This window comes from Spodoptera frugiperda, chromosome 12, assembly GCF_023101765.2.
Source record: "Spodoptera frugiperda isolate SF20-4 chromosome 12, AGI-APGP_CSIRO_Sfru_2.0, whole genome shotgun sequence".
NCBI classification, from domain to species: Eukaryota; Metazoa; Arthropoda; class Insecta; order Lepidoptera; family Noctuidae; genus Spodoptera; species Spodoptera frugiperda.
In genome coordinates, this window is record NC_064223.1 from 11415987 (window position 1) to 11429203 (window position 13217).

The 13217-nt window shown below is 37.6% G+C and overlaps 2 protein-coding genes across 2 annotated transcripts; both read right to left on the bottom strand.

The window, feature by feature from the left end:
• Nucleotides 1-838: 838 nt before the first annotated feature.
• Nucleotides 839-5340, bottom strand: LOC118263085 (uncharacterized). The gene is made up of 8 exons (XM_035574868.2): nt 5280-5340; nt 4576-4683; nt 4041-4197; nt 3335-3480; nt 2798-2858; nt 2153-2276; nt 1469-1564; nt 839-1128 (listed from the first exon to the last, which is right to left on the bottom strand). Exons 2-8 carry the CDS (start codon nt 4673-4675, stop codon nt 1039-1041), a joined length of 774 nt encoding a protein of 257 aa, XP_035430761.2. The 5' UTR covers nt 4676-4683; nt 5280-5340; the 3' UTR covers nt 839-1038.
• A 1288-nt stretch (nt 5341-6628) lies between these two features.
• On the bottom strand, nt 6629-11907 carry LOC118263164 (uncharacterized). Its single transcript, XM_035574974.2, has 8 exons — nt 11832-11907; nt 11186-11272; nt 10148-10286; nt 9319-9464; nt 9100-9160; nt 8142-8253; nt 7211-7306; nt 6629-6744 (listed from the first exon to the last, which is right to left on the bottom strand). Exons 1-8 carry the CDS (start codon nt 11857-11859, stop codon nt 6685-6687), a joined length of 729 nt encoding a protein of 242 aa, XP_035430867.1. The 5' UTR covers nt 11860-11907; the 3' UTR covers nt 6629-6684.
• Between the last annotated feature and the right edge of the window lie 1310 nt (nt 11908-13217).

Genomic DNA, 13217 nt, shown 5'->3' on the forward strand with positions numbered 1-13217 from the left:
TTTAATAATCTTACCTTCCCTGGCCAAATGTTATCCAATATCGTATTCCAACAAAAGACATCAGCCAGCCTTGAACCGCACCCCATAACTGCGTCATAATGAAAATTTTACTATAGTCATGAAGTCAGACACCCGTTAATTTTACATTTTACGACGTAATGTATCAAAATCCTAATATTGTGTTTCGTTTTACGACGGTTTAACAGCGGTTTTATAGTGAAATCGTTCTTTACATCGAATAACAGACAGACAATGTTGATTATTTTAATTGTTGTTGTGGATTCTTGTGTTTTAGGCTAAAATTCTGAAGATAATTACTTATTTTAAAGTATGTTATTGTACTCTAATAAAATTTCAAATTTGAAGAATGTTAGAATCGCCAACCTGCATAGAACAAGCTTGGTGATTAATGATCAAACCTTCTCCTTGCGAGAAGAGACCTTTGGTCAGCAGTTGGTCGTTGATTGTCATGTGTGATGTAAAAAAATAATAGTCTCGGTAAAACGGTAGCAATATAACAAAATAATAACTTTAAACGTACGATTTCATTACAGACTAACTTATGTCTCCGACTTTAAAGTACAAGTATTATCAGACGTCTATCTCATTATGAACTTGGGAAAAAGCTGAAACTTTTTACTAATTAGAAACATTTTCACAAAACACTTTTTGCAAGTTAACTAAATTAACTTAGCTTATATCGGTACCGACATCTATTGTAAACTTGAAATACTAAGGGAAAAGGCTGACTCGGTTTCGCTGACACAGAGTTGCTAATAAATTTCACTAGATGGCGCTTTGCTTAAAAGTTTAACAAAATTATAATAAAACAAAATAATATCGTGTTTGCATTTGTTTATTGTTATAAAATATAGACGTAGCGTGGAATATTTTAAGATTAAGGTATTTATTAACGCCACCACATCGAGTTACTCCAATAATTATACATTAGCAACTTTATATCTTTTGCAGTAAAGTTGAAAATACTAATTCTTAGGGCAACTTGATGTGATTTTTTGTAAATCAAAGCTTAGTTTTCTATCCAAGGATTCCACCTAAGTTGAAGTCCTGCAGCAGTTCGTTTCCGATCTCCATTACGGTTTCACTTAAGATTTTTGTAATATCATCCTGAAAAAATACAAATTTTTAATCACAATTCTTTTTATATGTGTGTCAAACATGGTCTAAATTATATCAGAACACTATTCGTGCAATGATACTTAAATCTGTCTTAGTAAATAGGTAAGTGTTCTAGTAAAAGAGAAAGTTTTCATTACTGTTACCCCCTTCCTAATCTTCCCAATCCTCGATTCCACAACAGCCTTTATATTCCAAATCCCCCAAAAGGCCGGCAACGCTCTAGCCTCTTGTGTTTCGGGTGTCCATGGGCGGCAGTTATTGCTTACCATTACGAGATACGTAGGCTCGTTTACCGGCTTATACCATAAAAACATGTAGAGATACTTACTTTGTACACAACCACGGCATCTGGCACGAAATGACCCAAGAATTGATTGATGAATGCTGACATTTCGGGATCATTCATCAACCCGTTGATCTCGGACTGTAAGCAATGATGATCACATTAAACATTTAATGATCACTTTGTTGATTATTTCATAAGGTGTTAGATGAAGAAGCTGTATTAATCTCTGCCTACCCTTCGAAGATAAAAGGCGTAATGTTGCATTAGATGAAGATTAAAAGGAAAGAATGAAAAAATTGTCTGCGTTGTTGGTCGAGTGGTCGTCTGTCGGACGAGGGATCTCGGATTCGATTCCCGGGTCAGGAAAAAATTACTGTTTTTTTTTCGGTTTTTTGAAAATCTCTCAGTAGTAGCACGGAGTCTGGAATTTTGCGCAGTATATGGCAATAGGTTCACCCCCTATTACATGGGACTTATTGCACAAGTGGCGAAAAGTGGGTGTACATTGGATAGCGGCATTACGTGCCGTAATGTGCACCTCTGCCTACGCCTTCGGGGACAAAAGCCGTGACGTTGCAACGACAGAATTATAGGTATGTCTCCAACATACCACGGGTTTACACTTTCCAACGTATATGGCAAAGATCAGCACTTTTTAAGATTCCTTATATTAATCTGGAGTCTTATTTTTTACTTACAAATAACATTAACACATTAAACGCTTACTTCAAATCCTTTCAATGCAAAATTGACATTACTGGTTGTGATGCTGTAGAACAAGCCGGAGACGATCGTGACCCTCGGGCTCAGCACGAGGTGACCGTACACTTTCGGCTCAATCAGTTTCACTCTGGAATAAAATCATATATACTATTAGGTAGAGGTGTAAAAAAAAAATTGCATACGTCAAATTCAATATTGCATTACGGTGCTGTGGATCCGATTGGCTTTCACCAATCATATTCCTTGGTACTCATAGCTTAGCACTGGTGGAAACTGATTGAACTGGGCTATGTTTTTTATATGGCAAGATGCTTGCTATAGATGGCTTGCTACGATCGATACATAGCATAGTCGAGCGGCGCATTTGCCTCGCACAGCTACATACAGCGTAGCTATAACATCTTCTATTGATAGCACATCTCTGGTGGAAAAGCACTTTAATACATCGTAGGTCGCATCATCACTTACCACTGGGCGAGATAGTAGCCAAACTCGTCAAAACAGCGGCAAAACAATAGTTTTACTACGCATTAATAACTTAACTTAATTGTATTCTTATATTATTCGATCATTCAAATGATTCTTTTATTCGATTAATTTATAGTGCTATATATTTTTCCTGTGGATTTAGATTAAATGAATACTCACTTAGCATCGCCGTTTCCAAAAATGTTTAGACCCTGTGCAATGAGCATGAGATCGTAGTTCTCTGCAAACAATGAATATTTATTAATTTGTAAGAAAATCAAGAATGACATTTACTAAATTAGTTGCAGATCAATAAAATCAATATTTTTTTTCATAAAGAATCAAAATCAACATCCTTTACGTAGCCACTACTGACCAAAAGACTCTTCTCCCACGGAAAAGGTTTAAGCATTAATAACCACACTTGCTCAGTGCGGATTGGCGATTTCAATCGAGGAAACCTGGACTTATAATTTCTAATTCATTCCAATGTTTTCTATCCTGAATATCAATGTTTTCTTTCACCGTTTGTCAGTGGGGTCTAAATAATCTTAGAGAGCATTATAAATCGGAAAAAATATTCACAATAGCACGGGTGGTATTGAAAGTGTCTACGGGTGAAATTACTTACTACCAGGAGACAAGACTGTTCGTTCACTTTACTTGTTTAGGTAACCCATCTAAAACTTTACCTAGCTTATTTAAAACAATACTAACTAGCCTCAGCAGGTAATTCAGGGACCCTTATGTCGAAGGTAATGCGGTACCGTAAAGGCAGCAGTGTCTCAACGTTGACAGACAATGTGTCCACCACGAATGTACTCAGTTTGTTCACCTTCAAGTCTTTTACGGTCACGTGGGAACTGAAACAAAATGTATAATGATAAGATATGTATTGACAACCAAATGTATGAAGGTAATGGAAACTACAGAAATATTGTTTTATCCCCGAAGGGGAAGGCAGAGGTGCACATTGCGGCACGTAATGCCACTGTACAATGTACACCCACTTTTCATTATTTATGTTATAAGTCTCATGTAATAGGGGGTGAGCCTTTTGCCATATACTTTCAAAGAGAAATTTTCGAAAGGCCGAAAAAAACTCAGCAGTACTTTGCCCCACCCGGGAATCGAACCCTAGCACTAGCGACCACTCAACCAGCGAGGCAGTTAGTAGTATATAAATATTTAAGAATAGTAAATTGTGTTTTGTAGACTTCTGCATATACCTGTGGGGCAAAAGACTTGATTTTATCTAGGTAGGTAGGTATTTATGTATATGAAACTGACTGAAGACGTTTTCGATAATCGTAGCAGTCGAGACAGTAATAATGCCCGATTTATTTATGCCTGCTCCTTTTTACAGGGAACTCAAAATGTAAATGTTGTGTTCTTATGCTATACATTTTTGTGTTACACTTACCCAGGTAAAGAAAGTAGTTCTTCATTCAGATGTACATGCTCCACCTCCAAAGGATCAAGTACTGGTATATCATTAGAGCCTGTCACCATATCTTTCCTTAAACCTTCCAATGCTTCCAGGATGGCATGTTCTATCAATGGGTTACGGGGAGCCGCAACTATAATAATATAGCAAGATAACCTTTATTTTGTTATAGGGTTAAGCATAGGAGCACATAGATGTGTAACATTAAGTATCGTATTCATTGGATTTTCAATTTTATACCAAAACATTAAAGCTGAAATTTTGTTTTTATCACCTGATCACCTGATAGTGATCGATCTGGTCGTTTACCGGTATCACCAATCGCCACTGCCCATGGACACTCAAAACACCAAAGGCGTTCCAAGTGCGTTGCCGGCTGTTTGGGAGTTAGGGCTTTAAGGGTTGTTGGGGAATCGGGAATTGTGAAGATTGGGAAGAGTATAATTGGGCCTCCAGTAACCTCGCTCATAAACTATAATTTAAGAAAGACAGAATAGTGTAATCTTCTTACCTTGATTGGGCTGAATTTGGTTGAAGTTTGAGACATCCACTGGCGTGGCTGCTACTAAGCCCAGACTAAGGACTGACAATAATATTACACGGGACTGCATTTTTGGACCTGAAAACATTAAAAATTCACCCTAATTTTAAACGAATTTTACATATCATCTGGTTTTTTTTAACGTACTAGTAGCTAGGAATTTCTGCTGTCTTCGGTGCAATCAGATAAATCAACAGATTATTCCAAGATATTTTCCATACAGGAATCTAACCTGCAACACATCTTGTGTAGGAGCAAATAGATAACTATCTGGAATAACACGTACCTAAGCTACAGTTTCTTTTTAACGTTGCCCCACACTAGGATTTTATTCTGTGTCGCAGGTGCGTTTACAAACATACAAGTTCACCTGCACATGACACCCGAAACAACATTTTGTGAACTACACAAAGAGTCGAACCCGCTATACAGTGCACGGTAGCCAGATGCCCAACCGCCAACCATGCAGTCTTTTATGCTTCTATAGAATAATTTTACACTATGTCACACGTTGAAGCTACTTACAAAAACTATTTATTGCAAAAAGTAAAATACATTTACACAGAAAAACTAATTATACAGATACTATGCCAAATTATCCTGCTTGGTAGCAAATTAACTCAACTAATTACTTTATTAAGTACTTAATATCAATAATATCAGATTGTACATACCTGTCTTTCACGAACTGCTCGTTACACTGCTGATGACAAAACCGTGTTCACAGATAAATACTTAATCAACTATTTGCTTAAACGATAAGGATAAATAATTAAAAATGTCGATAAATCACTCTTAGTGTTCACACCAATTACGTATAAGTGTTAATTCAATAAACAAAAGAGAAGTGTGTTGTTTTACTTTGGTAAAGAAAGAATGAAAGACATTTATTCTCATAAAAAAAAAATATGGAGCACGCTGGTAAACGAGCAGACATATCACCTGATGGTGAGCAATCGCCGCCGCCCATGGATGCTTGAAACACCAGAGGGGCTATAAGCGGGTTGCTGGCCTTTTGGGGGTTAGGAATTTAAGGGTTGTTGGTGAATCGGAGATAGGGAAGGGTAATTGGGCCTCCGGTAACGTCACTCACAGAACGCAAGCGTTGTTTCACATCGATTTTCTGTGAGGCCGTGGTATTGGAAGAGCTCGAATCTCCCATGTCAAGTAAGCACCTGCTGCAGTAGGCTAAGGCGCCGTAACGCCTATCAAGCTGTTCGTCAAAGAGGGGACTTACTGTTTCAATAACAACGTGTCCAACACAAATGCCCAAGATTACATAATTGGTCTATGGATGTGTGGGAATCGAACCCTCAATACAGTAACCTATAGATCAGAATTATCCATAAAAATGTATTAACACTGATATACCTTGCTTAATAACTCTAATAAAAAGATGTAGGTTTTCGTTTTCAAAAAAACATTAATAGCTTAGGCTTAATTGATATAATGTAGAGATTTAATTTCGTACACCTTTTAGTCTAATAATAAATAATCCTTGGATTAATCTTATCAATAGTAAAGTAATCTCAAACAGATGGACAATGGAGTGGCAAATACAAGATAATGGATATATTAAGAGGTTGTTGTTATTTATAGAAATAGGTCAAACCAAGTTATTACTATCTCCTTGAAACTAAACCGTTTCGAAAACACACTTTTGACAAGATACACACACACACACAACGTCACGCCTTTTGTCCCCGAAGGGGTAGGCAGAGGTGCACATTACGGCACGTAATGCCGCTATACAATGTACACCCACTTTTCACCATTTTGTGAAGTCCCATGTAATAGGGGGTGAGCCTATTGCCATATCCTGGACACAATTCCAGACTCCGTGCTACCACTGAGAAATTTTTCGAAAATCCGAAAAAAGCCCAGTAATACTTTGCCCGACCCGGGAATCGAACCCGAGACCCCTTGTTCGGCAGTCGCACTTGCGACCACTCGACCAACGAGGCAGTCACTTTTGACAAGATATACAAGTTAAAAGAATAATTAACAAGAAAACAACATGCAATACTATTCAAAACAGTCAATTTATTTATAAATATTATTTGCTCGTATTCACGTCGATTAAAGGTTTTCATTGATGATGTCTATAAGGATAATTTCGAGAAGCTCGTTGATTTCATCCTGGAAGAAGAAACATATAATTTATTAAACTTTTTATGTATAATGATACCATGAAGACCATGGTATACATAAAATCAGACCATGAAGCAAATACAAAGAGGTGGTGTCATAACTGGATTGACAGTTACGGGGAGCGCACTACGCCCCCCTCTATTTTCCAATCTCAATTGTGTACATTTTAGGGCCTATGCACACCACGTTTTTAAAACGTGGTGTATCTTTGTATTAATTTTATTGACTGAAAAACTATGAATATAAAGACTCTAGTGCGTGAAGAGCAAACAATTTTGAAATATAAACTATGATCTTCAATCCGTGCCAAGCGACATAGGCGAAACAATTTATGTAGAAGAGTCTCATAGTCCAGCGCAGACTGTTCTTCTTTAATCTTCTTCTTCTTATAATCAATATAAACTGTAATGTTACCTCAAATCTCGTAACTTAGTATACTGCTAGAAATACTTACACTGAACTCATCCAGAACGTTAGGAATTTTTGTGTTGAATATTCGGTTTGCTTCTTCAGAGAAATTCTGTCCGTTGATGGCTAACCGAATATTGGACTGCAAAAAACAAAGTCAAAGTCACATTTATTACCATCTATTATAGACTCTAACAAACGGTAAAGGAAAACATCCTGAGGAACCTTTTTTTTGAGGGGGGAAAATCATCCAATGACTTCTCCCGCCTCGGGAGAGAGAGTAAGACTGTTACTGACTAAAAACCATCCCGTTCCTTCTCCTGTTTTGAGCCGGAGCCCCGGTAACCTTTTACACTATTTGCAGCTCCGGATAGTGAGGAAACCTGGGCTTATAATTTCTAATTATAAGTTAGAAGTCGCCAACCCGCATTGACCAGTGTGGTAATTAATACTCAAATCTTCTCTGTGCGAGAAGAGGCCTTTGGTCAGCAGTAGCCACTTAAAGGCTGTTGACGTGTGATGTGTAAAAGTATACATTTTGTGATGACTCGCAGAAATAATCATTGAAATTAATGGTTTACGTTGACTCTTAGGTAATCAGCGATAACAATTATAAGTCAGGTTGTCGGTATCGCAAACCAAAAAAAAATGTGAAATCCTCTTTTATAATCCACACGAAACAGAAGTATATTCGAATTGGAACAAACTTTTCAATTTCAAAAAATGTACCTTGTAGTTATGACAATTATCATTCTCATAATCACTACATAGTATAAAACAAAGACGCTATTTTTGTCTGTTTGTCTGTATGCTTAAATCTTTAAAATTACGCAAGGGATTTTGATGCGGTTTAATAATAGGTAGATTGATTCAAGAGGGAGGTTTATATGAATAATACAGGCATTATATATCACCATTGCACCCATGCGAAGCTGGGGCGGGTCGCTAGTATGTAATAATAATTTAAGAATACTTACGCTAGTTCGTCCGACTTTAAAATCCATGTCTATGCCAGATACAGTGATGCCGCTGGAAATGCCAAGATTGATGTATGCTCTACCAACAATGTCTACATTTCTTATATCCACACTAAAAAAAAAACACAATAAAATATCATTAATAAATCAGAAAGTTTGTGAGAACATTATTACGAATATACCTATAGTTAAATATTGAGCCTCGTCAAATAGTTACATGAGTAACCCGAAAAACATAATAATTAAACAGTACTGCGTCTGTACACAGAGGAGTTTTGTAAGGTTTTTGAGGGGGTAAATAATGCAATGTCTTCTCCCACCTTGGGCGAGGCGAGAGGGAGCGGCAGACTAAAAACCACCCCGTTCCTACTTCTGCCTTCACCCAAGCCCCGGTAAACCGTTAAGTTGTCCGCAACTCTGGGAATTCTCATAAGACAAGCAACTTGTGACTCTTCTGGTGTTGCAAGTGTTTATGGACGCTGCTCTATCCATTAAAAATTTAAGCGCTCATACCAAGTTCAACTATATGTTATTTGACATACAATCGCACTTCGCTATCAAACTATAATCCGTACGTATTACGTAGTACTTATTGGTATTTGTGTGTTTATCTTGTAATCTTACCAATCCTTCATCATTTTAATGATACGTACAATCAATTAAATGTCTCCATAACACGATAAGGATCCACAGCAAGGATTTAATTGCATGTCATAATATAATATTATGTATGTATTTATAAAATTCCCGGCACCTTATTTCTTTATTTTTTTATTTGAACAGAACGGTACAAAGCAATGACACTATTCAATACCTTAAAAAATTAAAAATAGAAGAAGGAAAAATATACAAAAGTTAAACAATTAATATTCATATTAATATTTAAGTCGCGTATGGCTATAATTTCTAAGATTGTATATTTTCTTGTTATTTTTGTGATGATAATAATCGATCTTACCTGCCGTCTCCCTCAACAATCAACTTTTCACCAAACGTATCAACTAGACCTTTCACCTTACCTGAAAATGCAACGTTGTTTTACATTAATAAAAGCAGAAAAATTCCATTGCAAAATTATTTTCATGTATCAATCATCATCTTTGGCAAAGTAGATATTGAAAGTAAACATTAACATCAGTAGATACAGCTTAGTCAATAGATGAACATCAGAACTTACGAGCAAAGAAATGTATATGTGGCAAAGCTATATGGAAATCGAGTCTGTTATAAACGGCAAGAATAAGAAGGTCCATGTGCTCAACCACAATGTTACTGAGACCAAAGCTCCTTACATCTTCCACCTCAGCGGCCGCGTTGAAGAGTCTAAAACAAACAAATAAAATAATTTGATCATGTGTAATACCCAACAGCCTCGAAAACCACCTTAGGAGGCTAGGGTTGGGCGGATGGATCAAGGGCCCGATGCAGAAGGCAGTGCTCCTCGAAAAGGCACGTATCGTGAGGAGGTTTCTGTCTCTGGAGCCCTAACCACTGGCAGCTTGGACCATGCTCCCGCTACTGGTCGGCTCCTATTTTTATATTTTTAAATATTATTCTCTTCCAGAAAGGTACAACTTTGGTGTTTTGAAAGCACGGGTGAATAGGTTGCTTTGAGGTCGACGTCATCCATTGTTAGCCATGTCGGCGCTTACCACTCTACTAACTCGCCTGGTTAGTGGCCAAATACTGACCTATGAAGCATAAAATAATGCATAAATGCAGTTGCATCATCGAACCACAAGACAATCGGCAAAGCGCCACCGCTTCATGGTAGATATCCCACCACCGCTTCGCTTCAAGCTTCCTTTTGCGAACTGCTAATGAGTGGAATTCTTTGCCGGAGTCTGTGTTTCCTGATGGGTATAACCTGGGTGTCTTCAAAGCCCGAGTGAATAAGTTGGTTATGGGTAGACGTGCTCCATCGTAGGCCGCATCATCACTTAGCATCAGGCGAGATAGCGGCCAAACGTCGACCTATCAAACGTAAAAAAAAATGTGCTACTTACGCAGGTACAGGCAGCGCATATTCGAAAGTGTCGTGCTCAATCGACAATGGATCTAAGCCCATGTCTCTTATAGACTGGGCGATGTTCTCAATTTCCTCAATGATCTGATCCTCAATAAAACGCGCCTGCCGTTCACTCGCTGTAAAAACAACTATTTAGTTAGTAAAAGCAGTTTCATAATAACGTTTAAAATTCATTTATTATCTGTGGGAGAGCTTGCCAGCCACGCTTCGGTACGAATGGGCCAGCTCGACCGGAGTGAAACCACGGCCTCACAGAAAACCGACGTGAAACAACGCTTACGTTGTGTCTCTTTGTTTCCAATCTTCTCAATCCCCGATTCTCAGCAACCCTTAAATTCCTAACCCCCAAAAGGCCGGTAACGCGCTTTGAACACCTCTGGTGTATCAAGTGCCATGGGCGGCGGCGATTGCCTACCATCAGGTGATCCGCCTGCATGTTTACCGACTTACTCCTTAAAAAAATCTTGTTACTTACAATTAACTAGATTATATGCTGTTACTACCCCTATTATACCTGCACAAGGTGTTACAAGAGCCGACTAAGGGCCTAAATATATAGAAATCAGAACATTTAAAACTACGATCTCTTAAGTTGAGGCTGTTGGGCACCCTGCCCATAGTCCGGTATTGGCGGTCACGGACGGAAGTTAAACTTTACATAGAAGACAATCTTTTCATTATTTACTGGCAGAAAAAGTGTAAATGAAGTTAAAATTAAAAAGAAAATGTGTTTTATTATTAATTATTTCAGACCGATCTGTCCAGTGGTTTCAGCTGTGCGTTGATAGATCACTATGTCAGTCAGTCAGTCAGTCACCTTTGAGTTTTATATATTTAGATTATGTTATCGGCTTAATCACAGCAAGCAGTAGTGTGATAATCGCCGCGTCATGTGTCGCGGAATGCTACACATGAATATGGGTCTCTAGCATGGCTTTAAACTTAAGTGGGTAAGCCGATAACATAATAATTGAGCAAATGTGTAATAAAGACCTATATCAGAAAGTCAACTTACTTATCTGAGGGTCGACTTCGGGAAGGGCATTGACCCCCAAGAGGACTAGTGCAAGAAGTGCTACAACTCTCATCTTGATGTCTGTACCTGAATGGAATAAAATATTATACTATATTAAGTCATTGGCAAAATATTCTATAAAACTTTCCCGTGATAACTGTCACAATCACTACAACTGCACATCTAATTTCTCCATAAAGAACATTCAAAGAGAAAATATTTGGATCCCGCAATGAAATCATTAATCAAATGATTATAGTAAAAGCCTCATCCAACTTTCCACTAGCCTCATGGAACACAAATCTTTTCATTATAACTTTAGTGAGACATATTATAATTATTATGTTATCGGCTTAATCACGTAACTGTTTGACGAGAAACTCGACTACTTTCAAGCCATGCTAAGCGCATTCCGAGACACACGACGCGGCAATGTCGCGCTGCTACTCTATCGTAGCCTAGAATATGAGCCTCTAGCATGGCTTAAACTAGTCGAGTTCTTCGTCAAACAAGTACGTGAGTAAGCCGATAACATAATAATAAATAAAACTTTTTGACACGACACACACTAAAAATCTTTAAAAAAATACTTTTAAAGTATAAAACTTAAATAATTATATAAATTCTTAAAGGATTACTAACTTACCTTTTAAATGTCCAAATACAACTGCCATGAAATCTGACTTAATTAATACGAAGTTGGATTATAAGCGATAACAATAAGATAGGCAATTAAGTAGTTAATCCTATGTAATCAGAGAATTGCGCCCGACCTGATTGCTTATATTTTATCTGACGTGCTTACCCAAATATTTGTTTAAACTAGAACTATTTAACAAGGACAAAATATCATAAATAATTTGAAATGTTACTCGTATCATTACTATTTAATTGGTGAAGATTTTTCTAGCCGATTAACAAGCAGACGGATCACCTAAAGGTAAGCAATCGCCGCCGCCCATGGACACCCGAAACACCAAAAGGGTTACAAGTGCGTTGCCGGCTTTTTGGAGGTTAGGAATTTACGGATTGTTGGGGAATCAGGGATTGGGAAGATTGGAAAGGGGATAATTGGGCCTCCGGTAACCTCACTCACACAACGAAACACAACACAAGCGTTATTTCACGTCGGCGTCGGTTTTCTGTGAGGCTGTGGTATCACTCTGATCGTTCGTGCTGAAACATGGCTCTCCCATACTTAAGATGAAAACTATAAGAAAACTATAAGCCATTCACGTGGTATGTTATATAGAATTGTAATGTATACTGTTAGCCTGTTTAACTCATTAAACGCCATGGGGGGCAGAAGTGACCGGCGCTAGCGGAGGATTTGCCTTCAACTGATTTTTGTTGGCAGTCAATGTGTTAACCTCTGTATATGTATCTATATATTTGCATTTATAGTGCTTTCATACATACATAAATAATTTATTTTATTGTTTGCACTAGCGAAACGCCCCGGTTTCGCACTTGTATTAATGGTTGCTACTACAATGTGATAGGGGTGAGACTTCTAACCCGTTAAGGCTGAGTACTACATGTAATTTTATCGACAAAAAAAATAATATGGGGGGTTGAACCCCTAATTGAAAATATTGAAAAATAGTGATTTTTTCGGTAAAAATAATTCACAAATGATTTTTTTTCTCACCAAAACATTATCAAACATTATGAAAAAAGTAATGAATTAGTTAGCCAAGGTTATTAGCTACCGTTTGTCGTTTTTTTTTTTTGTTTCTACGACGCATACAACCTCTGATATTAAAAAAGTAAAATAATATATTAAAATAGCCACAATTCTTAGGGGGAGGGGATTCGACCCCTTCGACCCCCGACTTTTGTCGATAAAATTAGATGTAGTACTCAGCCTTAACGGGTTAGAAGTTTCACCCCTATCACATTGTATAATAATGCACCTTCCTTTTAAATCACTATTCAGCAGGACAGACTGCTGTCTGTCCTGCTGTTAAACAAAGTTCGTTTCTGCTGAAACGAACTTTGTTTTATACTACATATGTAGTAATTTTACTAC